General features: G+C 51.8%; 1 protein-coding gene across 1 annotated transcript in view; it reads left to right on the top strand.

Moving 5' to 3' along the window:
* Positions 1-73: 73 nt before the first annotated feature.
* LOC121562768 (transmembrane anterior posterior transformation protein 1 homolog) overlaps positions 74-27,500 on the top strand; it is a gene marked incomplete at its 3' end in the record, with an annotated part of 42,693 nt that continues 15,266 nt past the window's right edge. The window contains 5 exon segments of the mRNA XM_045219712.1: positions 74-923; positions 2,350-2,480; positions 3,761-3,879; positions 13,124-13,286; positions 27,495-27,500. The exon segment at positions 27,495-27,500 is cut by the window's right edge and continues 130 nt beyond it. Coding sequence (XP_045075647.1) covers positions 743-923; positions 2,350-2,480; positions 3,761-3,879; positions 13,124-13,286; positions 27,495-27,500 — 600 coding nt within the window.

Here is a 27,500-nt window from a genome sequence, read left to right as displayed (position 1 = left end):
GCCGCCCGCACAAGGAGAGGCACCAACTTCGGCGGAAGTCGTGACAAGACGTCTATGTTTGGGCCAAATGAAGGCTGGTCCAGACCAGACAAAATCTGAACCAAACATAGATGTCTATGATTGGTTCAGATTTGGGTCATGACCGGACCAAAAACCAATGTCTGTTGGATGTGGAAATCAAGGCTGGTCCAGAACTACACCAAAAAACAGACATCCAAAAGGCGTCAGCGTATTCTTACTGAGGAGTAGCCTACAGTGTCGCCTGAAATGTAATGTGATGAATGCCCATCTGTGGTTCGGCCTACTGTTTGTAAAACCCCATAAAAAGACGTCCGTTCCAGACGGGACCAAAGAAATATGTCCGAAAGATGTCGGCGTCGGTCCATCCGTACTTACTGGGGGTGTAGCCTAAGGTGTCGGCCCACAATGGAATGTTTTGAATGCCCACCGTTGAGGCTACAACCGATAGAAATCCCCACCCAGTTGACTGCTTTGAATACTTTAAAATGGTGGAAGCCCTCAATGGCGCTGCATATGCTAAAATCGCCTTTTGGCCACTAGAGCCCTCTATCAATTCTCTATGGGTGTCTGACTTCCGGTATACGTACAGTATATGTATATTTTGTGTTTTCTGGCGCCGCCTGGTGGCGGACCCACGCAAGTGACGTTAACGTGTGTGTGTGTGTGTGTGTGTGACGTCAGCGTGACGCGCCCTGTCTGCCAGCGGAGCCCGTAGAACAAGATGGCGGACCCCTTAGCAGCGGCGCAGGGAGAGGAGACCGAACCGGAGAAAGAGGGCAGGGAGAGACGGTCGGATGGAGGGAGTGAGAGCCGGGGGCCGAAGGAGACCTCCGAGGTGACGGAGACGCTGGGGTTTTACGACAAGAAGAAAGTCCGGAAGGACAAGAAACGGAGCCTGTCAGGTGAGTACTGAACCAGCACCGGGGGCTTGAGGAGACGGGACGTCTGGTGTCGTTTCAAGCCAGGTACTGGTTTAGGTGAACAAACAAACGCAGCCGGCAAGCTAGCGGACTAAACTCATATTTACGATGAGGAGTTGTTGAGCCGCGACTCGTGTGGGCGGACTGGTGCTCCGACCTCACATTTAAATGGACGTTTTTATCAAATACTAACGGAATAGCAATGCAGTTAGTTACACAGGGCAATGCAACGTTACACTGCCAGCTAGATAACGTTAGTCCTAGTAGTAGCTAGCTAGTTAGCTAACAGAACACAGCCAGCTAGTTAGTAACTAACGTTACTTACTTACTTAATGCAGGGCTACAGCTAGCCAGCTAACTAGCTTGTAGCTAGCGGCTAGACAGAGACAGGTGCAGCGTGGACAGCTGTAGATAGAGGGATTGAGGTGCAGCGTGGACAGCTGGAGATAGGGGATTGAGGTGCAGCGTGGACAGCTGTAGATAGAGGGATTGAGGTGCAGCGTGGACAGCTGGAGATAGGGAATGAGGTCCAGCGTGGACAGCTGTAGATAGGGATTGAGGTGCAGTGTGGACAGCTGGAGATAGGGAATGAGGTGCAGTGTGGACAGCTGGAGATAGGGAATGAGGTGCAGCGTGGACAGCTGTAGATAGGGAATGAGGTGCAGCGTGGACAGCTGGAGATAGGGAATGAGGTGCAGCGTGGACAGCTGGAGATAGGGAATGAGGTGCAGCGTGGACAGCTGTAGATAGAGGGATTGAGGTGCAGAGTGGACAGCTGGAGATAGGGAATGAGGTGCAGCGTGGACAGCTGGAGATAGGGAATGAGGTGCAGCGTGGACAGCTGGAGATAGGGAATGAGGTGCAGCGTGGACAGCTGGAGATAGGGAATGAGGTGCAGCGTGGACAGCTGGAGATAGGGAATGAGGTGCAGCGTGGACAGCTGGAGATAGGGAATGAGGTGCAGCGTGGACAGCTGGAGATAGGGAATGAGGTGCAGCGTGGACAGCTGGAGATAGGGAATGAGGTGCAGCGTGGACAGCTGGAGATAGGGAATGAGGTGCAGAAGAGGGGTTGAGGTGCTGCATGGACAGCTGGAGATAGGGGGATTGAGGTGCAGCGTGGACAGCTGGAGATAGGGAATGAGGTGCAGCGTGGACAGCTGGAGATAGGGAATGAGGTGCAGAAGAGGGGTTGAGGTGCTGCATGGACAGCTGGAGATAGAGGGATTGAGGTGCAGCGTGGACAGCTGGAGATAGAGGGATTGAGGTGCAGCGTGGACAGCTGTAGATAGAGGGATTGAGGTGCAGCGTGGACAGCTGGAGATAGGGAATGAGGTGCAGCGTGGACAGCTGGAGATAGGGGGCTGAGGGTTTCAGCTAAATAGAGGAAATAATGTGTGTGTGTGTAGATCTGTCCCTAGTGAGGTTCATGGGGGCGGAGCTGACCCGAGGATACTTCCTGGAACACAACGAGGCTAAATACACAGAGAGACGAGAGAGGGTCTACACCTGCCTCCGCATCCCCAAAGAACTAGAGAAGGTACACATACACACTGTCATCACCATTTCAGAACCACACAACACCCGCTCTCCCTCCCCCTCCTCCCCCTCTCCCTCCCCTCTTCCCGCTCTCCCTCCCCCTCCTCCCGCTCTCCCTCCCCTCCCCCCGCTCTCCCTCCCTCCTCCCGCTCTCCCTCCCCCTCCTCCCGCTCTCCCTCCCCCTCCCCCCGCTCTCCTCCCCTCTTCCCGCTCTCCCTCCCCCTCCTCCCGCTCTACCTCCCCCTCCTCCCGCTCTCCCTCCCCTCCTCCCGCTCTCCCTCCACCCTCCTCCCGCTCTCCCTCCCCCTCCTCCCACTTCCCCCCCGCTCTACCTCCTTCTCCTCCCACTCTCCCTCCCTCTCCTCCCGCTCTCCCGCCCCCTCCTCCCGCTCTCCCTCCTCCCGCTCTCCCTCCTCCCGCTCTCCCTCCCCCTCCTCCCACTTCCCCCCCGCTCTCCCTCCCCCTCCTCCAGCTCTCCCTCCCCCTCCTCTCGCTCTCCCTCCTCCTCCCGCTCTCCCTCCCCTCCCGCTCTCCCTCCCCCTCCTACCGCTCTCCCTCCCCCTTCTCCCGCTCTCCCTCCCCCTTCTCCAGCTCTCCCTCCCCCTCCCTCCCCCTCCTCCGCTCTCCCTCCCCTCTACCCGCTCTCCCTCCCCCTCCTCCCGCTCTCCCTCCCCCTCCTCCGGCTCTCCCTCCCCTTCCTCCCGCTCTCACTCCCCTCCTCCCACTCCCCCCGCTCTCCCTCCTCCTCCTCCCCCCTCCCTCCCCTCCTCCGCTCTCCCTCCCCCTCCTCCCGCTCTCCCTCCCCCCTCCTCCCCTCTCCCTCCCCCTCCTCCCGCTCTCCCTCCCTCCTCCTGCTTTCCCTCCCCCTCCTCCCGCTCTCCCTCTCCCTCCTCCCGCTCTCCCTCTCCCTCCTCCCACTCTCCCTCCCTCTCCCTCCCGCTCTCCCTCCCGCCTCCTCCAGCTCCCCCCGCTCTCCCTCCCCCCTCCTCACACTCTCCCTCCCTCTTCCTCCCATCCTCTCTCCCTCTTCTCTTTCCATCTCTCAATTTTCTCCAAAAAATAAAAAAACCAAAAAATATTGTAAAGTGGTTGTCCCACTGGCTATAAGGTGAATGCACCAATTTGTAAGTCGCTCTGGATAAGAGCGTCTGCTAAATGACGTAAATGTCAATGTCAATTCAATTTCAATTCAAAGGGGCTTTATTGGCATGGGAAACGTCTTTACATTGCCAAAGCAAGTGAAATAAACAGAGTGAACTAAAACTGTGTCTCCCTCTGTAGTTGATGCTGTTTGGGTTCTTCCTGTGTCTGGATGCCTTCCTGTACGTCTTCACTCTGCTTCCTCTCAGAGTTCTACTGGCCCTCGTTCAACTACTGACCCTACCCTGCTGTGGTCTGAGGTAACGCACAGATACACAGAGAGTTGGACTGACCCTACCCTGCTGTGGTCTGAGGTAACGCACAGATACACAGAGAGTTGGACTGACCCTACCCTGCTGTGGTAACACACAGATACACAGAGAGTTGGACTGACCCTACCCTGCTGTGGTCTGAGGTAACACACAGATACACAGAGAGTTGGACTGACCCTACCCTGCTGTGGTCTGAGGTAACACACAGATACACAGAGAGTTGGACTGACCCTACCCTGCTGTGGTCTGAGGTAACACACAGATACACAGAGAGTTGGACTGACCCTACCCTGCTGTGGTCTGAGGTAACACACAGATACACAGAGAGTTGGACTGACCCTACCCTGCTGTGGTCTGAGGTAACACACAGATACACAGAGAGTTGGACTGACCCTACCCTGCTGTGGTCTGAGGTAACACACAGATACACAGAGAGTTGGACTGACCCTACCCTGCTGTGGTCTGAGGTAACACACAGATACACAGAGAGTTGGACTGACCCTACCCTGCTGTGGTCTGAGGTAACACACAGATACACAGAGAGTTGGACTGACCCTACCCTGCTGTGGTCTGAGGTAACACACAGATACACAGAGAGTTGGACTGACCCTACCCTGCTGTGGTCTGAGGTAACACACAGATACACAGAGAGTTGGACTGACCCTACCCTGCTGTGGTCTAAGGTAACACACAGATACACAGAGAGTTGGACTGACCCTACCCTGCTGTGGTCTGAGGTAACACACAGATACACAGAGAGTTGGACTGACCCTACCCTGCTGTGGTCTGAGGTAACACACAGACATGCGCAAACCCCTGTCCAACTCAGGTAGGTAGCTAGCTTAGTGGTTAAGAGCGTTGTGCCAGTAACCGAAAGGTCGCTGGTTCTAATCCCCGAGCCGACTAGTTGAAAAGTCTGTCGATGTGCCCTTAAGCAAGGCACTTAACCCTAATTGCTCCTGTAAGTCGCTCTGGATAAGAGCGTCTGCTAAATGACTAAAATGTTAAAAATGTAATTCCATGACGGCTGTCTGACCTATAGAATAGCATTGGGTTATATATTATTATGGATATGAACCCCCTGTCCAACTCATTCCATGGAGGCTGTCTGACCTATAGAATAGCATTGGGTTATATATTATTATGGATATGAACCCCCTGTCCAACTCATTCCATGGAGGCTGCCTGACCTATAGAATAGCATTGGGTTATATATTATTATGGATATGAACCCCCTGTCCAACTCATTCCATGGAGGCTGTCTGACCTATAGAATAGCATTGGGTTATATATTATTATGGATATGAACCCCCTGTCCAACTCATTCCATGGAGGCGGTCTGACCTATAGAATAGCATTGGGTTATATATTATTATGGATATGAACCCCCTGTCCAACTCATTCCATGGAGGCTGTCTGACCTATAGAATAGCATTGTGTTATATATTATTATGGATATGAACCCCCTGTCCAACTCATTCCATGGAGGCTGTCTGACCTATAGAATAGCATTGGGTTATATATTATTATGGATATGAACCCCCTGTTCAACTCATTCCATGGAGGCTGTCTGACCTATAGAATAGCATTGGGTTATATATTATTATGGATATGAACCCCCTGTCCAACTCATTCCATGGAGGCTGTCTGACCTATAGAATAGCATTGTGTTATATATTATTATGGATATGAACCCCCTGTCCAACTCATTCCATGGAGGCGGTCTGACCTATAGAATAGCATTGTGTTATATATTATTATGGATATGAACCCCCTGTCCAACTCATTCCATGGAGGCTGCCTGACCTATAGAATAGCATTGTGTTATATATTATTATGGATATGAACCCCCTGTCCAACTCATTCCATGGAGGCTGTCTGACCTATAGAATAGCATTGGGTTATATATTATTATGGATATGAACCCCCTGTTCAACTCATTCCATGGAGGCGGAGTCTGACCTATAGAATAGCATTGTGTTATATATTATTATGGATATGAACCCCCTGTCCAACTCATTCCATGGAGGCTGTCTGACCTATAGAATAGCATTGGGTTATATATTATTATGGATATGAACCCCCTGTTCAACTCATTCCATGGAGGCGGAGTCTGACCTATAGAATAGCATTGGGTTATATATTATTATGGATATGAACCCCCTGTCCAACTCATTCCATGGAGGCGGTCTGACCTATAGAATAGCATTGGGTTATATATTATTATGGATATGAACCCCCTGTCCAACTCATTCCATGGAGGCGGTCTGACCTATAGAATAGCATTGGGTTATATATTATTATGGATATGAACCCCCTGTCCAACTCATTCCATGGAGGCTGTCTGACCTATAGAATAGCATTGGGTTATATATTATTATGGATATGAACCCCCTGTCCAACTCATTCCATGGAGGCTGCCTGACCTATAGAATAGCATTGGGTTATATATTATTATGGATATGAACCCCCTGTCCAACTCATTCCATGGAGGCTGCCTGACCTATAGAATAGCATTGGGTTATATATTATTACTCCTGAGTGGCGCAGTGGTCTAAGGCACTGCTGCGCAGTGCTAACTGTGCCACTAGAGATCCTGGTTCGAATCCAGGCTCTGTCGCAGCCGGCCGCGACCGGGAGACTCATGGGCGGCGCACAATTGGCCCAGCGTCGTCCAGGGTAGGGGAGGGAATGGCCGGCAGGGATGTAGCTCAGTTGATAGAGCATGGTGTTTGCAACGCCAGGGTTGTGGGTTCGTTTCCCACGGGGGGCCAGTATAAAAAAAAAATGTATTCACTAACTGTAAGTCGCTCTGGATATGAGCGTCTGCTAAATGACTAAAATGTAAATGTAAATTATGGATATGAACCCCCTGTCCAACTCATTCCATGGAGGCGGAGTCTCGGGCTGCTTTTTCTGAGTTCCTTTCCATTGGTTTCCAGTTAAGCTCTAGACAACCAGGTGAGGGGACTTCCTAACTGAACAATGACCTTAATTCATCAATCACAGTACAAGGAAGGAGGGAACCTACGGACACTACTACAGTCCACCAGGAGAGGGAGTTATACCCTCAACAGGATGTAATACTACAGTCCACCAGGAGAGGGAGTTATACCCTATAGTGTTGTATTGGTGGTAGTCAACAGGATGTAATGCTACAGTCCACCAGTAGAGGGAGTTATACCCTATAGTGTTGTATTGATGGTAGTCAACAGGATGTAATGCTACAGTCCACCAGTAGAGGGAGTTATACCCTATAGTGTTGTATTGATGGTAGTCAACAGGATGTAATACTACAGTCCACCAGTAGAGGGAGTTATACCCTATAGTGTTGTATTGATGGTAGTCAACAGGATGTAATGCTACAGTCCACCAGTAGAGGGAGTTATACCCTATAGTGTTGTATTGATGGTAGTCAACAGGATGTAATGCTACAGTCCACCAGTAGAGGGAGTTATACCCTATAGTGTTGTATTGATGGTAGTCAACAGGATGTAATACTACAGTCCACCAGTAGAGGGAGTTATACCCTATAGTGTTGTATTGATGGTAGTCAACAGGATGTAATGCTACAGTCCACCAGTAGAGGGAGTTATACCCTATAGTGTTGTATTGATGGTAGTCAACAGGATGTAATGCTACAGTCCACCAGTAGAGGGAGTTATACCCTATAGTGTTGTATTGATGGTAGTAAACAGGATGTAATACTACAGTCCACCAGTAGAGGGAGTTATACCCTATAGTGTTGTATTGATGGTAGTCAACAGGATGTAATGCTACAGTCCACCAGTAGAGGGAGTTATACCCTCAACAGGATGTAATGCTACAGTCCACCAGTAGAGGGAGTTATACCCTATAGTGTTGTATTGATGGTAGTCAACAGGATGTAATACTACAGTCCACCAGTAGAGGGAGTTATACCCTATAGTGTTGTATTGATGGTAGTCAACAGGATGTAATACTACAGTCCACCAGTAGAGGGAGTTAGTTATTAGCCATTTCTGAGACTCGTTTGGATCATTCATCTGATGATACAGCAGTAGCAATACAAGGATATAACATCTATAGAAGAGACAGGAATGCTAATGGGGGAGGTGTTACTGTATATATTCAGAGCCATATCCCTGTACTGCTTAGAGAAGATCTTATGTCAAGTGTTATTGAAGTGTTGTGGTTGCAGGTTCACTTGGCACAACTAAAGCCTTTTCTTTTTGGGTGTTGCTATTGGCCACCAAGTGCTAATAGTCAGTATCTAAATAATATGTGTGAAATGCTTGATAGTGTATGTGATGTAAACAGAGAGATCTACTTTCTTGGGGACCTGAATATTGACCGGTTTTCATCAAGCTGTCCTCTCAAGAGGAAGCTTCTCACTGTAACCAGTGCCTGTAATCTGGTTCAGGTTATTAATCAACCTACCAGGGTGTTTACTAACACTACAGGAACAAGATCATCCACATGTATCGATCACATTTTTACTAATACTGTAGAGCTTTGTTCTGAAGCTGTATCCGTACCCATTGGATGCAGTGCTCACAATATAGTGGCTATATCCAGGAAAGACAAAGTTCCAAAAGCTGGGCCTAAAATAGTGTATAAGAGATCAAACAAAAGATTCTGCTGTGACTCTTATGTGGATGATGTTAAAAATATTTGTTGGTCTTATGTGATTAATAAGGAGCATCCAGACGCTGTACTTGATGAATTTAGTAAATTGCTTCTTCCAATTATTGATAAAGATGCACCTGTTAAGAAACTGACTGTTAGAACTGTTAAGGCTCCATGGATTGATGAGGAATTGAAAAACTGTCTGGTTGAAAGAGACGGGGCAAAAGGAGTGGCTAATAAGTCTGGCTGCAAATTGAGAAATTATGTGACTAAACTCAACAAAAAGAAGAAGAAACAGTATTATGAAGCCAAGATCAATGATATAAAGAATGATGGAAAAAACTTTGGAGTACTTTAAATGAAATTATGGGCAGAAAGACAAATTCAACTCCATCTTTCATCTAATCAGATGGCTTATTCATCACAAAACCATTTGATGTTGGCAATTATTTTAATGATTACTTTTTTGGTCGAAGTGGACAAACTTAGGCAGGAAGTGCCAACAATGAACAGTGAGCCATCGTACTCATGCATTAAAATAAATAAATAATGAAAGAAAAGCATTTGAAGTTTGAATTTTGTAAAGTTAGTGTGGGAGAGGTGGAAAAATGTTTTATCGATCAATAATGACAAACCTCCTGGCATTGACAACTTAGAGGGAAAGCTACTGAGGATGGTAGCTGACTCTATAGCCACTCCTATCTGTCATATCTTTAATCTGAGCCTAGAGGCAAGCTACTGAGGATGGTAGCTGACTCTATAGCCACTCCTATCTGTCATATATTTAATCTGAGCCCAGAGGAAAGCTACTGAGGATGGTAGCTGACTCTATAGCCACTCCTATCTGTCATATCTTTAATCTGAGCCCAGAGGAAAGCTACTGAGGATGGTAGCTGACTCTATAGCCACTCCTATCTGTCATATCTTTAATCTGAGCCCAGAGGAAAGCTACTGAGGATGGTAGCTGACTCTATAGCCACTCCTATCTGTCATATCTTTAATCTGAGCCCAGAGGAAAGCTACTGAGGATGGTAGCTGACTCTATAGCCACTCCTATCTGTCATATCTTTAATCTGAGCCTAGAGGAAAGCTACTGAGGATGGTAGCTGACTCTATAGCCACTCCTATCTGTCATATCTTTAATCTGAGCCTAGAGGAAAGCTACTGAGGATGGTAGCTGACTCTATAGCCACTCCTATCTGTCATATCTTTAATCTGAGCCCAGAGGAAAGCTACTGAGGATGGTAGCTGACTCTATAGCCACTCCTATCTGTCATATCTTTAATCTGAGCCTAGAGGAAAGCTACTGAGGATGGTAGCTGACTCTATAGCCACTCCTATCTGTCATATCTTTAATCTGAGCCCAGAGGAAAGCTACTGAGGATGGTAGCTGACTCTATAGCCACTCCTATCTGTCATATCTTTAATCTGAGCCTAGAGGAAAGCTACTGAGGATGGTAGCTGACTCTATAGCCACTCCTATCTGTCATATCTTTAATCTGAGCCTAGAGGAAAGCTACTGAGGATGGTAGCTGACTCTATAGCCACTCCTATCTGTCATATCTTTAATCTGAGCCCAGAGGAAAGCTACTGAGGATGGTAGCTGACTCTATAGCCACTCCTATCTGTCATATCTTTAATCTGAGCCCAGAGGAAAGCTACTGAGGATGGTAGCTGACTCTATAGCCACTCCTATCTGTCATATCTTTAATCAGAGCCTAGAGGAAAGTCTTTGTCCTCAGGCCTGGAGGGAAGCCAAAGTCATTCCGCTACCCAAGAGTGGTAAAGCGGCCTTTACTGGTTCTACCAGCCGACCTATCAGCTTGCTGCCAGCTCTTAGCAAACTGTTGGAAAAAATGGTGTTTGACCAAATACAATGCTATTTCTCTGTAAACATATTGACAACAGAGTTTCAGCATGCTTATAGAGAAGAGCAAGCAACATGTACTGCACTGACACAATTGACTGATAATTGGTTGAAAGAAATTGATAGTGAGAAGATTGTGGGAGTTGTACTGTTAGATTTCAGTGCAGCCTTTGATATTATTGACTATAACCTGTTGTTGAGAAAACGTATGTGTTATGGCTTTTCAATCTCTGCCATATCGTAGATTCAGAGTTATCTATCTAATAGAACTCAGAGGGTTTTCTTTAATGGAAGCTTCTCTAATGTCAAACATGTAGAGTGTGGTGTACCACAGGGCAGCTCTCTAGGCCCTCTACTCTTCTATTTTTACCAATGACCTGCCACTGGCATTAAACAAAGCATGTGTGTCCATGTATGCTGATGATTCAACCATATACACGTCAGCAACCACAGCTAATGAAGTCACTGAAACCATTAAAGAGTTGCAGTCTGTTTTAGAATGGGGTGGCCACTAATAAACTGGTCCTGAACATCTCTAAAACTAAGAGCATTGTATTTAGTACAAATCATTCCCTAAGTTCTAGACCTCAGCTGAATCTGGTAATGAATCGTGTGGCTGTTGAACAAGTTGAGGAGACTAAATTACTAGGCGTTACCTTAGATTGTAAACTGTCATGGTCAAAGCATATAGATTCAATGGTTGTAAAGATTGGGAGAGGTCTGTCCGTAATAAAGAGATGCTCTGCTTTTTTGACACCACACTCCACAAAGCAAGTCCTGCAGGCTCTAGTTTTGCCTTATCTTGATTATGGTCCAGTCATGTGGTCGAGTGCTGCAAAGAAAGACCTAGTTAAGCTGCCGCTGGCCCAGAACAGAGCAGGACCTAGTTAAGCTGCAGCTGGCCCAGAACAGAGCAGGACCTAGTTAAGCTGCAGCTGGCCCAGAACAGAGCGGCACGTCTTGCTCTTCATTGTAATCAGAGCGCTGATATACAATGCATTCGGAAAGTATTCAGACCCCAGGGACGTTTTTCACTTTTTGTTTCGTTACAGCCTTATTCTGAAATGGATTAAATATTTTTTTACCCTCATCAATCTGCACACAGTACCCCATAATGACAAAGCAAAAACATGTTTTTAGAAATTTTTGCAAATGTATTAAAATACAGAAACCTTATTTACATAAGTGTTCAGACCCTTTGCTATGAGACTTGAAATTGAGGTCAGGTGCATCCTGTTTCCATTGATCATCCTTGATGTTTCTACAACTTGATTGGAGTCCACCTGTGGTAAATACTATTGATTGGACATGACTTGGAAACACACCTGTCTAAATAAGGTCCCACAGTTGACAGTGAATGTCAGAGCAAAAACCAAGCCATGAGGTCGAAGGAATTGTCCGTAGAGCTCCGAGACAGAATTGTGTCAAGGCATAGGTCTGGGGAAGGGTACCAAAAACTGTCTTCAGCATTGAAGGTCCCCAAGAACACAGTGCCCTCCATCATTCTTAAATGGAAGAAGTTTGGAACCACCAAGACTCTTCCTAGAGCTGGCTGCCCGGCCAAACTGAGCAATGGGTGGAGAAGGGCCTTGGTCAGGGAGGTGACCAAGAACCTGATGGTCACTCTGACAGAGCTCCAGAGTTCCTCTGTGGAGATGGGAGAACCTTCCAGAAGGACAACCATCTCTGCAGCACTCCACCAATCAGGCCTTTATGGTAGCGTGGCCAGACGGAAGCCACTCCTCAGAAAAAGGCACATGACAGCCCGCTTGGAGTTTGCCGAAATCACCTGAAGACTCTCAGACCATGAGAAAGAAGATTCTCTGGTCTGATGAAACCAAGATTGAACTCTTTGGCCTGTATGCCAAGCGTCACGTCTGGAGGAAACCTGGCACCATCCCTATGGTGAAGCATGGTGGTGGCAGCATCATGCTGTGGGGATGTTTTTCAGCGGCAGGGACTGGGAGACTAGTCAGGATCGAGGCAAAGATGAACGGAGCAAAGTACAGAGAGATCCTTGATGAAAACCTGCTCCAGAGCGCTCAGGACCTCAGACTGGGTTGAATGTTCACCTTCCAACAAGACAACGACCCTAAGCATACAGCCAAGACAATGCAGGAGTGGCTTCGGGACAAGTCTCTGAATGTCCTTGAGTGGCCCAGCCAGAGCCCGGACTTGAACCCGATCTAACATCTCTGGAGAGACCTGAAAATAGCTGTGCAGCGACGCTCCCCATCCAACCTGACAGAGCTTGAGAGGATCTGCAGAGAAGAATGAGAGAAACTCCCCAAATACAGGTGTGCCAAGCTTGTAGTGTCATACCCAAGAAGACTCAAGGCTGTAATCGCTGCCAAAGGTGCTTCAACAAAGTACTGAGAAAAGGGCCTGAATATTTATGTAAAATGTGATATTTCAGTTTTTTATATTTTAATACATTTGTAAAAATGTCAAAACCAATTTTTGCTTTGTCATTATTTATTTAATCTATTTTAGAATAATGCTGTAACGTAACAAAATGTGGAAAAAGTCAAGGGGTCTGAATACTTTCCGAATGCAGGTTTTCATCACACTAACCGTCTCTCTCTCTCTCTCTCTCTCTCTCTCTCTCTCTCTCTCTCCCCGTCTCTCTCTCTCTCTCTCTCTCTCCCTCTCTCCCTCGCTCTCTCTCTCTCTCTCTCTCTCTCCCTCTCTCTCTCTCTCCCTCTCCCTCTCCCTCTCCCTCTCTCCCTCTCCCTCCCTCTCCTCTCCTCTCCACAGTGGGTCTCCTCTCCTCCAGCCAGCCCAGGTCTGCGACGTGTTGAAGGGTTTCATCATGGTGTTGTGTTACGTCATGATGAGCTACGTAGACTACAGCATGATGTATCATCTGATCAGAGGACAGTCTGTCATCAAACTATATATAATCTACAACATGCTAGAGGTACACACACTGAGACACACAGCCTCTACACTGGGACACACAGCCTCTACACTGAGACACACAGCCTCTACACCGAGACACACAGCCTCTACACCGAGACACACAGCCTCTACACTGGGACGCACAGCCTCTACACCGAGACACACAGCCTCTACACTGGGACACACAGCCTCTACACTGGGACACACAGCCTCTACACTGGGACACACAGCCTCTACACTGGGACACACAGCCTCTACACCGAGACACACAGCCTCTACACAGGGACGCACAGCCTCTACACCGAGACACACAGCCTCTACACCGAGACACACAGCCTCTACACCGAGACACACAGCCTCTACACCGAGACACACAGCCTCTACACCGAGACACACAGCCTCTACACCGAGACACACAGCCTCTACACCGAGACACACAGCCTCTACACCGAGACACACAGCCTCTACACCGAGACACACAGCCTCTACACTGAGACACACAGCCTCTACACTGAGACACACAGCCTCTACACCGAGACACACAGCCTCTACACCGAGACACACAGCCTCTACACCGAGCCTCTACACCGAGACACACAGCCTCTACACCGAGACACACAGCCTCTACACCGAGACACACAGCCTCTACACCGAGACACACAGCCTCTACACCGAGACACACAGCCTCTACACCGAGACACACAGCCTCTACACCGAGACACACAGCCTCTACACCGAGACACACAGCCTCTACACCGAGACACACAGCCTCTACACCGAGACACACAGCCTCTACACCGAGACACACAGCCTCTACACAGAGCCTCTACACCGAGACACACAGCCTCTACACCGAGACACACAGCCTCTACACTGAGACACACAGCCTCTACACAGAGCCTCTACACCGAGACACACAGCCTCTACACCGAGACACACATCCTCTACACCGAGACACACAGGCTCTACACAGAGCCTCTACACCGAGACACACAGCCTCTACACCGAGACACACAGCCTCTACACCGAGACACACAGCCTCTACACTGAGACACACAGTCTCTACACAGAGCCTCTACACCGAGACACACAGCCTCTACACAGAGCCTCTACACCGAGACACACAGCCTCTACACTGAGACACACAGCCTCTACACTGAGACACACAGCCTCTACACCGAGACACACGGCCTCTACACCGAGACACACAGCCTCTACACTGAGACACACAGCCTCTACACAGAGCCTCTACACCGAGACACACAGCCTCTACACTGAGACACACAGCCTCTACACTGAGACACACAGCCTCTACACCGAGACACACGGCCTCTACACCGAGACACACAGCCTCTACACCGAGACACACAGCCTCTACACAGAGCCTCTACACCGAGACACAGAGCCTCTACACCGAGACACACAGCCTCTACACCGAGACACACAGCCTCTACACCGAGACGCACAGCCTCTACACCGAGACGCACAGCCTCTACACCGAGACGCACAGCCTCTACACCGAGACGCACAGCCTCTACACCGAGACGCACAGCCTCTACACCGAGACACACACAGCCTCTACACCGAGACACACACAGCCTCTACACCGAGACACACAGCCTCTACACCGAGACACACAGCCTCTACACCGAGACGCACAGCCTCTACACCGAGACGCACAGCCTCTACACCGAGACGCACAGCCTCTACACCGAGACACACAGCCTCTACACCGAGACACACACAGCCTCTACACCGAGACACACAGCCTCTACACCGAGACACACAGCCTCTACACCGAGACACACAGCCTCTACACTGAGACACACAGCCTCTACACCGAGACACACAGCCTCTACACCGAGACACACAGCCTCTACACCGAGACACACAGCCTCTACACTGAGACACACAGCCTCTACACTGAGACACACAGCCTCTACACTGAGACACACAGCCTCTACACCGAGACACACAGCCTCTACACCGAGACACACAGCCTCTACACCGAGACACACAGCCTCTACACCGAGACACACAGCCTCTACACTGAGACACACAGCCTCTACACCGAGACACACAGCCTCTACACCGAGACACACAGCCTCTACACTGAGACACACAGCCTCTACACTGAGACACACAGCCTCTACACCGAGACACACAGCCTCTACACCGAGACACACAGCCTCTACACCGAGACACACAGCGACACACAGCCTCTACGCTGAGACACACAGCCTCTACACCGAGACACACAGCCTCTACACCGGGACACACAGCCTCTACACCGAGACACACAGCCTCTACACCGGGACACACAGCCTCTACACCGGGACACACAGCCTCTACACCGAGACACACAGCCTCTACACCGAGACACACAGCCTCTACACCGAGACACACAGCCTCTACACCGAGACACACAGCCTCTACACCGAGACACACAGCCTCTACACCGAGACACACAGCCTCTACACCGAGACACACAGCCTCTACACTGAGACACACAGCGACACACAGCCTCTACACTGGGACACCCAGCCTCTACGCTGAGACACACAGCCTCTACACCGAGACACACAGCCTCTACACCGAGACACACAGCCTCTACACTGGGACACACAGCCTCTACACCGAGACACACAGACACACAGCCTCTACACCGGGACACACAGCCTCTACACTGAGACACACAGCCTCTACACCGGGACACACAGCCTCTACACCGAGACACACGGCCTCTACACCGAGACACACACAGAGACACACAGCCTCTACACTGAGACACACAGCCTCTACACCGAGACACACAGCCTCTACACCGAGACACACAGCCTCTACACCGAGACACACAGCCTCTACACCGAGACACACAGCCTCTACACCGAGACACACAGCCTCTACACCGAGACACACAGCCTCTACACTGAGACACACAGCCTCTACACACAGCCTCTACACAGAGACACACAGCCTCTACACCGAGACACACAGCCTCTACACTGAGACACACAGCCTCTACACTGAGACACACAGCCTCTACACCGAGACACACAGCCTCTACACTGAGACACACAGCCTCTACACACAGCCTCTACACTGAGACACACAGCCTCTACACTGAGACACACAGCCTCTACACTGAGACACACAGCCTCTACACTGAGACACACAGCCTCTACACCGAGACACACAGCCTCTACACCGAGACACACAGCCTCTACACCGAGACACACAGCCTCTACACCGAGACACACAGCCTCTACACAGAGACACACAGCCTCTACACTGAGACACACAGCCTCTACACCGAGACACACACACAGAGACACACAGCCTCTACACTGAGACACACAGCCTCTACACCGAGACACACAGCCTCTACACCGAGACACACAGCCTCTACACCGAGACACACAGCCTCTACACTGAGACACACAGCCTCTACACCGAGACACACAGCCTCTACACTGAGACACACAGCCTTTACACCGAGACACACAGACTCTACACTGAGACACACAGCCTCTACACTGAGACACACAGCCTCTACACCGAGACACACAGCCTCTACACCGAGACACACAGCCTCTACACCGAGACACACAGCCTCTACACCGAGACACACAGCCTCTACACCGAGACACACAGCCTCTACACCGAGACACACAGCCTCTACACCGAGACACACAGCCTCTACACTGAGACACACAGCCTCTACACCGAGACACACAGCCTCTACACCGAGACACACAGCCTCTACACCGAGACACACAGCCTCTACACCGAGACACACAGCCTCTACACCGAGACACACAGCCTCTACACTGAGACACACAGCCTCTACACTGAGACACACAGACTCTACACTGAGACACACAGCCTCTACACAGAGACACACAGCCTCTACACCGAGACACACAGCCTCTACACTGACACACAGCCTCTACACTGAGACACACAGACTCTACACTGAGACACACACACACAGAGACACACACACAGAGACACACAGCCTCTACACTGAGACACACAGCCTCTACACTGAGACACACACAGAGACACACAGCCTCTACACAGAGACACACAGCCTCTACACAGAGACACACAGCCTCTACACAGAGACACACAGCCTCTACACCGAGACACACAGCCTCTACACTGACACACAGCCTCTACACCGAGACACACAGCCTCTACACCGGGACACACAGCCTCTACACTGAGACACACAGCCTCTACACCGAGACACACAGCCTCTACACTGAGACACACGGCTTCTACACCGAGACACACAGCCTCTACACCGAGACACACAGCCTCTACACCGAGACACACAGCCTCTACACCGAGACACACAGCCTCTACACTGAGACACAGCCTCTACACTGAGACACACAGCCTCTACACTGAGACACACAGCCTCTACACTGAGACACACAGCCTCTACACCGAGACACACAGCCTCTACACTGAGACACACAGCCTCTACACCGAGACACACAGCCTCTACACCGAGACACACAGCCTCTACACCGAGACACACAGCCTCTACACCGAGACACACAGCCTCTACATGGAGACACACAGCCTCTACACCGAGACACACAGCCTCTACACCGAGACACACAGCCTCTACACCGAGACACACAGCCTCTACACTGAGACACACACACTGAGACACACAGCCTCTACACCGAGACACACAGCCTCTACACCGAGACACACAGCCTCTACACTGAGACACACAGCCTCTACACCGAGACACACAGCCTCTACACCGAGACACACAGCCTCTACACTGAGACACACACAGAGACACACAGCCTCTACACCAAGACACACAGCCTCTACACCGAGACACACAGCCTCTACACCGAGACACACAGCCTCTACACTGGGACACACGGCCTCTACACCGAGACACACAGCCTCTACACCGAGACACACAGCCTCTACACCGAGACACACGGCCTCTACACCGAGACACACGGCCTCTACACCGAGACACACAGCCTCTACACCGAGACACACAGCCTCTACACTGAGACACACACACTGAGACACACAGCCTCTACACCGAGACACACAGCCTCTACACCGAGACGCACAGCCTCTACACCGAGACACACAGCCTCTACACCGGGACACACAGCCTCTACACCGAGACACACAGCCTCTACACTGAGACACACAGCCTCTACACCGAGACACACAGCCTCTACACCGAGACACACAGCCTCTACACCGAGACACACAGCCTCTACACCGAGACACACAGCCTCTACACCGAGACACACAGCCTCTACACCGAGACACACAGCCTCTACACCGAGACACACAGCCTCTACACTGAGACACACACACAGCCTCTACACCGAGACACACAGCCTCTACACCGAGACACACAGCCTCTACACTGAGACACACACACTGAGACACACAGCCTCTACACCGAGACACACAGCCTCTACACCGAGACACACAGCCTCTACACTGAGACACACAGCCTCTACACTGAGACACACAGCCTCTACACCGAGACACACAGCCTCTACACTGAGACACACACAGAGACACACAGACTCTACACCGAGACACACACAGAGACACACAGCCTCTACACCGAGACACACAGCCTCTACACTGAGACACACAGCCTCTACACTGAGACACACAGCCTCTACACCGAGACACACAGCCTCTACACTGAGACACACAGCCTCTACACTGAGACACACAGCCTCTACACCGAGACACACAGCCTCTACACCGAGACACACAGCCTCTACACCGAGACACACAGCCTCTACACTGAGACACACAGCCTCTACACCGAGACACACAGCCTCTACGCTGAGACACACAGCCTCTACACCGCCTCTACACAGAGACACACAGCCTCTACACCGAGACACACAGCCTCTACACTGAGACACACAGCCTCTACACCGAGACACACAGCCTCTACACTGAGGCACACAGCCTCTACACTGAGACACACAGCCTCTACACTGAGGCACACAGCCTCTACACAGAGACATACAGCCTCTACACTGAGACACACACAGAGACACACAGCCTCTACACCGAGACACACACAGAGACACACAGCTTCTACACCGAGACACACAGCCTCTACACTGAGACACACAGCCTCTACACCGAGACACACAGCCTCTACACCGAGACACACGGCCTCTACACCGAGACACACAGCCTCTACGCTGAGACACACAGCCTCTACACCGAGACACACGGCCTCTACACCGAGACACACAGCCTCTACACTGAGACACACAGCCTCTACACTGAGACACACACAGAGACACACAGCCTCTACACTGAGACACACAGCCTCTACACTGAGACACACACAGAGACACACAGCCTCTACACTGAGACACACAGCCTCTACACTGAGACACACACAGAGACACACAGCCTCTACACTGAGACACACAGCCTCTACACCGAGACACACAGCCTCTACACTGAGACACACACACAGAGACACACAGCCTCTACACTGAGACACACAGCCTCTACACTGAGACACACAGCCTCTACACTGAGACACACAGCCTCTACACCGAGACACACAGCCTCTACACAGAGACACACAGCCTCTACACTGAGACACACAGCCTCTACACTGAGACACACAGCCTCTACACCGAGACACACAGCCTCTACACAGAGACACACAGCCTCTACACTGAGACACACAGCCTCTACACCGAGACACACAGCCTCTACACTGAGACACACACAGAGACACACAGCCTCTACACCGAGACACACAGCCTCTACACCGAGACACACAGCCTCTACACCGAGACGCACAGCCTCTACACCGAGACGCACAGCCTCTACACCGAGACGCACAGCCTCTACACCGAGACGCACAGCCTCTACACGGAGAGCCTCTACACAGAGACACACAGCCTCTACACTGAGACACACAGCCTCTACACTGAGACACACAGCCTCTACACTGAGATACACAGCCTCTACACTGAGACACACACAGAGACACACAGCCTCTACACCGAGACACACAGCCTCTACACCGAGACGCACAGCCTCTAGACCGAGACAAACAGCCTCTACACGGAGAGCCTCTACACAGAGACACACAGCCTCTACACCGAGACACACAGCCTCTACACCGAGACGCACAGCCTCTACACTGAGACACACAGCCTCTACACTGAGACACACAGCCTCTACACCGAGACGCACAGCCTCTACACCGAGACACACAGCCTCTACACTGAGACACACAGCGACACACAGGCTCTACACTGAGACACACAGCCTCTACACTGAGACACACACACAGAGACACACAGCCTCTACACTGAGACACACAGCCTCTACACTGAGACACACAGCCTCTACACTGAGACACACAGCCTCTACACCGAGACACACAGCCTCTACACAGAGACACACAGCCTCTACACTGAGACACACAGCCTCTACACTGAGACACACAGCCTCTACACCGAGACACACAGCCTCTACACAGAGACACACAGCCTCTACACTGAGACACACAGCCTCTACACCGAGACACACAGCCTCTACACTGAGACACACACAGAGACACACAGCCTCTACACCGAGACACACAGCCTCTACACCGAGACACACAGCCTCTACACCGAGACGCACAGCCTCTACACCGAGACGCACAGCCTCTACACCGAGCACGCCTCTACACCGAGACGCACAGCCTCTACACGGAGAGCCTCTACACAGAGACACACAGCCTCTACACTGAGACACACAGCCTCTACACTGAGACACACAGCCTCTACACTGAGACACACAGCCTCTACACTGAGACACACAGCGAGACACACAGCCTCTACACCGAGAAACACAGCCTCTACACCGAGACACACAGCCTCTACACCGAGACACACAGCCTCTACACCGAGACGCACAGCCTCTAGACCGAGACAAACAGCCTCTACACGGAGAGCCTCTACACAGAGACACACAGCCTCTACACCGAGACACACAGCCTCTACACCGAGACGCACAGCCTCTACACTGAGACACACAGCCTCTACACTGAGACACACAGCCTCTACACCGAGACGCACAGCCTCTACACCGAGACACACAGCCTCTACACTGAGACACACAGCGACACACAGGCTCTACACTGAGACACACAGCCTCTACACTGAGACACACACACAGAGACACACAGCCTCTACACTGAGACACACAGCCTCTACACTGAGACACACAGCCTCTACACTGAGACACACAGCCTCTACACCGAGACACACAGCCTCTACACAGAGACACACAGCCTCTACACTGAGACACACAGCCTCTACACTGAGACACACAGCCTCTACACCGAGACACACAGCCTCTACACAGAGACACACAGCCTCTACACTGAGACACACAGCCTCTACACCGAGACACACAGCCTCTACACTGAGACACACACAGAGACACACAGCCTCTACACCGAGACACACAGCCTCTACACCGAGACACACAGCCTCTACACCGAGACGCACAGCCTCTACACCGAGACGCACAGCCTCTACACCGAGACGCACAGCCTCTACACCGAGACGCACAGCCTCTACACGGAGAGCCTCTACACAGAGACACACAGCCTCTACACTGAGACACACAGCCTCTACACTGAGACACACAGCCTCTACACTGAGACACACAGCCTCTACACTGAGACACACACAGAGACACACAGCCTCTACACCGAGAAACACAGCCTCTACACCGAGACACACAGCCTCTACACCGAGACGCACAGCCTCTAGACCGAGACAAACAGCCTCTACACGGAGAGCCTCTACACAGAGACACACATCCTCTACACCGAGACACACAGCCTCTACACCGAGACGCACAGCCTCTACACTGAGACACACAGCCTCTACACTGAGACACACAGCCTCTACACCGAGACGCACAGCCTCTACACCGAGACACACAGCCTCTACACTGAGACACACAGCGACACACAGGCTCTACACTGAGACACACAGCCTCTACACCGAGACACAAAGCCTCTACACCGAGACACACAGCCTCTACACCGAGACGCACAGCCTCTACACTGAGACACACAGCCTCTACACCGAGACACACAGCCTCTACACCGAGACACACAGCCTCTACACTGAGACACACCGCCTCTACACCGAGACACACAGCCTCTACACCGAGACACACAGCCTCTACACCGAGACACAGAGCCTCTACGCTGAGACACACAGCCTCTACACTGAGACACACAGCCTCTACACACAGCCTCTACACAGAGACACACAGCCTCTACACCGAGACACACAGCCTCTACACCGAGACACACAGCCTCTACACCGAGACACACAGCCTCTACACCGAGACACACAGCCTCTACGCTGAGACACACAGCCTCTACACTGAGACACACAGCCTCTACACACAGCCTCTACACCGAGACACACAGCCTCTACACCGAGACACACAGCCTCTACACCGAGACACACAGCCTCTACACCGAGACACACAGCCTCTACACACAGCCTCTACACCGAGACACACAGCCTCTACACTGAGACACACAGCCTCTACACTGAGACACACAGCCTCTACACACATCCTCTACACCGAGACACACAGCCTCTACACTGAGACACACAGCCTCTACACCGAGACACACAGCCTCTACACCGAGACACACAGCCTCTACACCGAGACACACAGCCTCTACACCGAGACACACAGCCTCTACACTGAGACACACAGCCTCTACGCTGAGACACACAGCCTCTACGCTGAGACACACAGCCTCTACACCTGAGACACACAGCCTCTACACCGAGACACACAGCCTCTACACCGAGACACACAGCCTCTACACCGAGACACACAGCCTCTACACCGAGACACACAGCCTCTACACCGAGACACACAGCCTCTACACCGAGACACACACACAGAGACACACAGCCTCTACACCGAGACACACAGCCTCTACACCGAGACACACAGCCTCTACACCGAGACACACAGCCTCTACACCGAGACACACAGCCTCTACACCGAGACACACAGCCTCTACACAGAGACACACAGCCTCTACACCGAGACACACAGCCTCTACACCGAGATACACAGCCTCTACACAGAGACACACAGCCTCTACACCGAGACACACAGCCTCTACACAGATACACACAGCCTCTACACCGAGACACACAGCCTCTACACTGAGACACACAGCCTCTACACTGAGACACACAGCCTCTACACCGAGACACACAGCCTCTACGCTGAGACACACAGCCTCTACACCGAGATACACAGCCTCTACACAGAGACACACAGCCTCTACACGAGACACACAGCCTCTACACAGATACACACAGCCTCTACACCGAGACACACAGCCTCTACACTGAGACACACAGCCTCTACACTGACACACAGCCTCTACACTGAGACACACAGCCTCTACACTGAGACACACACAGAGACACACAGCCTCTACACCGAGAAACACAGCCTCTACACCGAGACACACAGCCTCTACACCGAGACGCACAGCCTCTACACCGAGACGCACAGCCTCTACACCGAGACGCACAGCCTCTACACCGAGACGCACAGCCTCTACACGGAGAGCCTCTACACAGAGACACACAGCCTCTACACCGAGACACACAGCCTCTACACCGAGACGCACAGCCTCTACACTGAGACACACAGCCTCTACACTGAGACACACAGCCTCTACACCGAGACGCACAGCCTCTACACCGAGACACACAGCCTCTACACTGAGACACACAGCGACACACAGGCTCTACACTGAGACACACAGCCTCTACACCGAGACACACAGCCTCTACACCGAGACACACAGCCTCTACACCGAGACGCACAGCCTCTACACTGAGACACACAGCCTCTACACCGAGACACACAGCCTCTACACCGAGACACACAGCCTCTACACTGAGACACACCGCCTCTACACCGAGACACACAGACTCTACACCGAGACACACAGCCTCTACACCGAGACACAGAGCCTCTACGCTGAGACACACAGCCTCTACACTGAGACACACAGCCTCTACACACAGCCTCTACACAGAGACACACAGCCTCTACACCGAGACACACAGCCTCTACACCGAGACACACAGCCTCTACACCGAGACACACAGCCTCTACGCCGAGACACACAGCCTCTACGCTGAGACACACAGCCTCTACACTGAGACACACAGCCTCTACACACAGCCTCTACACAGAGACACACAGCCTCTACACCGAGACACACAGCCTCTACACCGAGACACACAGCCTCTACACCGAGACACACAGCCTCTACACACAGCCTCTACACCGAGACACACAGCCTCTACACTGAGACACACAGCCTCTACACTGAGACACACAGCCTCTACACACATCCTCTACACCGAGACACACAGCCTCTACACTGAGACACACAGCCTCTACACCGAGACACACAGCCTCTACACCGAGACACACAGCCTCTACACCGAGACACACAGCCTCTACACTGAGACACACAGCCTCTACGCTGAGACACACAGCCTCTACGCTGAGACACACAGCCTCTACACCTGAGACACACAGCCTCTACACCGAGACACACAGCCTCTACACCGAGACACACAGCCTCTACACCGAGACACACAGCCTCTACACCGAGACACACAGCCTCTACACCGAGACACACAGCCTCTACACCGAGACACACACACAGAGACACACAGCCTCTACACCGAGACACACAGCCTCTACACCGAGACACACAGCCTCTACACCGAGACACACAGCCTCTACACCGAGACACACAGCCTCTACACCGAGACACACAGCCTCTACACAGAGACACACAGCCTCTACACCGAGACACACAGCCTCTACACCGAGATACACAGCCTCTACACAGAGACACACAGCCTCTACACCGAGACACACAGCCTCTACACAGATACACACAGCCTCTACACCGAGACACACAGCCTCTACACTGAGACACACAGCCTCTACACTGAGACACACAGCCTCTACACCGAGACACACAGCCTCTACGCCGAGACACACAGCCTCTACGCTGAGACACACAGCCTCTACGCTGAGACACACAGCCTCTACGCTGAGACACACAGCCTCTACGCTGAGACACACAGCCTCTACACCTGAGACACACAGCCTCTACACCGAGACACACAGCCTCTACACTGAGACACACAGCCTCTACACTGAGACACACAGCCTCTACACCGAGACACACAGCCTCTACACCGAGACGCACAGCCTCTACACCGAGACGCACAGCCTCTACACCGAGACGCACAGCCTCTACACCGAGACGCACAGCCTCTACACCGAGACGCACAGCCTCTACACCGAGACGCACAGCCTCTACACCGAGACGCACAGCCTCTACACCGAGACGCACAGCCGCTACACCGAGACGCACAGCCTCTACACAGAGACGCACAGCCTCTACACCGAGACACACAGCCTCTACACCGAGACACACAGCCTCTACACCGAGACACACAGCCTCTACACCGAGACACACAGCCTCTACACCGAGACACACACAGAGACACACAGCCTCTACACCGAGACACACAGCCTCTACACTGAGACACACAGCCTCTACACTGAGACACACAGCCTCTACACCGAGACACACAGCCTCTACACCGAGACACACGGCCTCTACACCGAGACACACAGCCTCTACACCGAGACACACAGCCTCTACACTGAGACACACGGCCTCTACACCGAGACAGACAGCCTCTACACCGAGACACACCGCCTCTACACCGAGACACACACACAGAGACACACAGCCTCTACACCGAGACACACAGCCTCTACACTGAGACACACAGCCTCTACACTGAGACACACAGCCTCTACACTGAGACACACAGCCTCTACACCGAGACACACAGCCTCTACACCGAGACACACAGCCTCTACACCGAGACACACAGCCTCTACACCGAGACGCACAGCCTCTACACCGAGACGCACAGCCTCTACACCGAGACGCACAGCCTCTACACCGAGACGCACAGCCTCTACACAGAGACGCACAGCCTCTACACTGAGACGCACAGCCTCTACAATGAGACACACAGCCTCTACACAGAGACACACAGCCTCTACACTGAGACACACAGCCTCTACACTGAGACACACAGCCTCTACACCGAGACACACAGCCTCTACACCGAGACACACAGCCTCTACACTGAGACACACGGCCTCTACACCAAGACACACGGCCTCTACACCGAGACACACGGCCTCTACACCGAGACACACGGCCTCTACACCGAGACACACGGCCTCTACACCGAGACACACAGCCTCTACACTGAGACACACGGCCTCTACACCGAGACAGACAGCCTCTACACCGAGACACACCGCCTCTACACCGAGACACACACACAGAGACACACAGCCTCTACACCGAGACACACAGCCTCTACACTGAGACACACAGCCTCTACACTGAGACACACAGCCTCTATACCGAGACACACAGCCTCTACACAGAGACACACAGCCTCTACACCGAGACACACAGCCTCTACACCGAGACACACAGCCTCTACACCGAGACACACAGCATCTACACCGAGACACACAGCCTCTACACTGAGACACACAGCCTCTACACCGAGACACACAGCCTCTACACCGAGGCACACAGCCTCTACACCGAGACACACAGCCTCTACACCGAGACACACAGCCTCTACGCTGAGACACACAGCCTCTACACCGAGACACACAGCCTCTACACCGAGACACACAGCCTCTACACCGAGACACACGGCCTCTACACCGAGACACACGGCCTCTACACCGAGACACACAGCCTCTACACCGAGACACACAGCCTCTACACTGAGACACACAGCCTCTACACCGAGACGCACAGCCTTTACACTGAGACACACAGCCTCTACACCGAGACACACAGCCTCTACACCGAGACACACAGCCTCTACACCGAGACACACGGCCTCTACACCGAGACACACAGCCTCTACACCGAGACACACAGCCTCTACACTGAGACACACAGCCTCTACACCGAGACACACAGCCTCTACACAGAGACACAACAGACCAACCATCTATATGTGTGTTTCCCCTGCAGGTAGCA

This window comes from Coregonus clupeaformis, unplaced genomic scaffold (genome assembly GCF_020615455.1).
Source record: "Coregonus clupeaformis isolate EN_2021a unplaced genomic scaffold, ASM2061545v1 scaf2656, whole genome shotgun sequence".
Classification (NCBI taxonomy): domain Eukaryota; kingdom Metazoa; phylum Chordata; class Actinopteri; order Salmoniformes; family Salmonidae; genus Coregonus; species Coregonus clupeaformis.
This window is presented reverse-complemented; position numbering and strand designations above follow the sequence as displayed.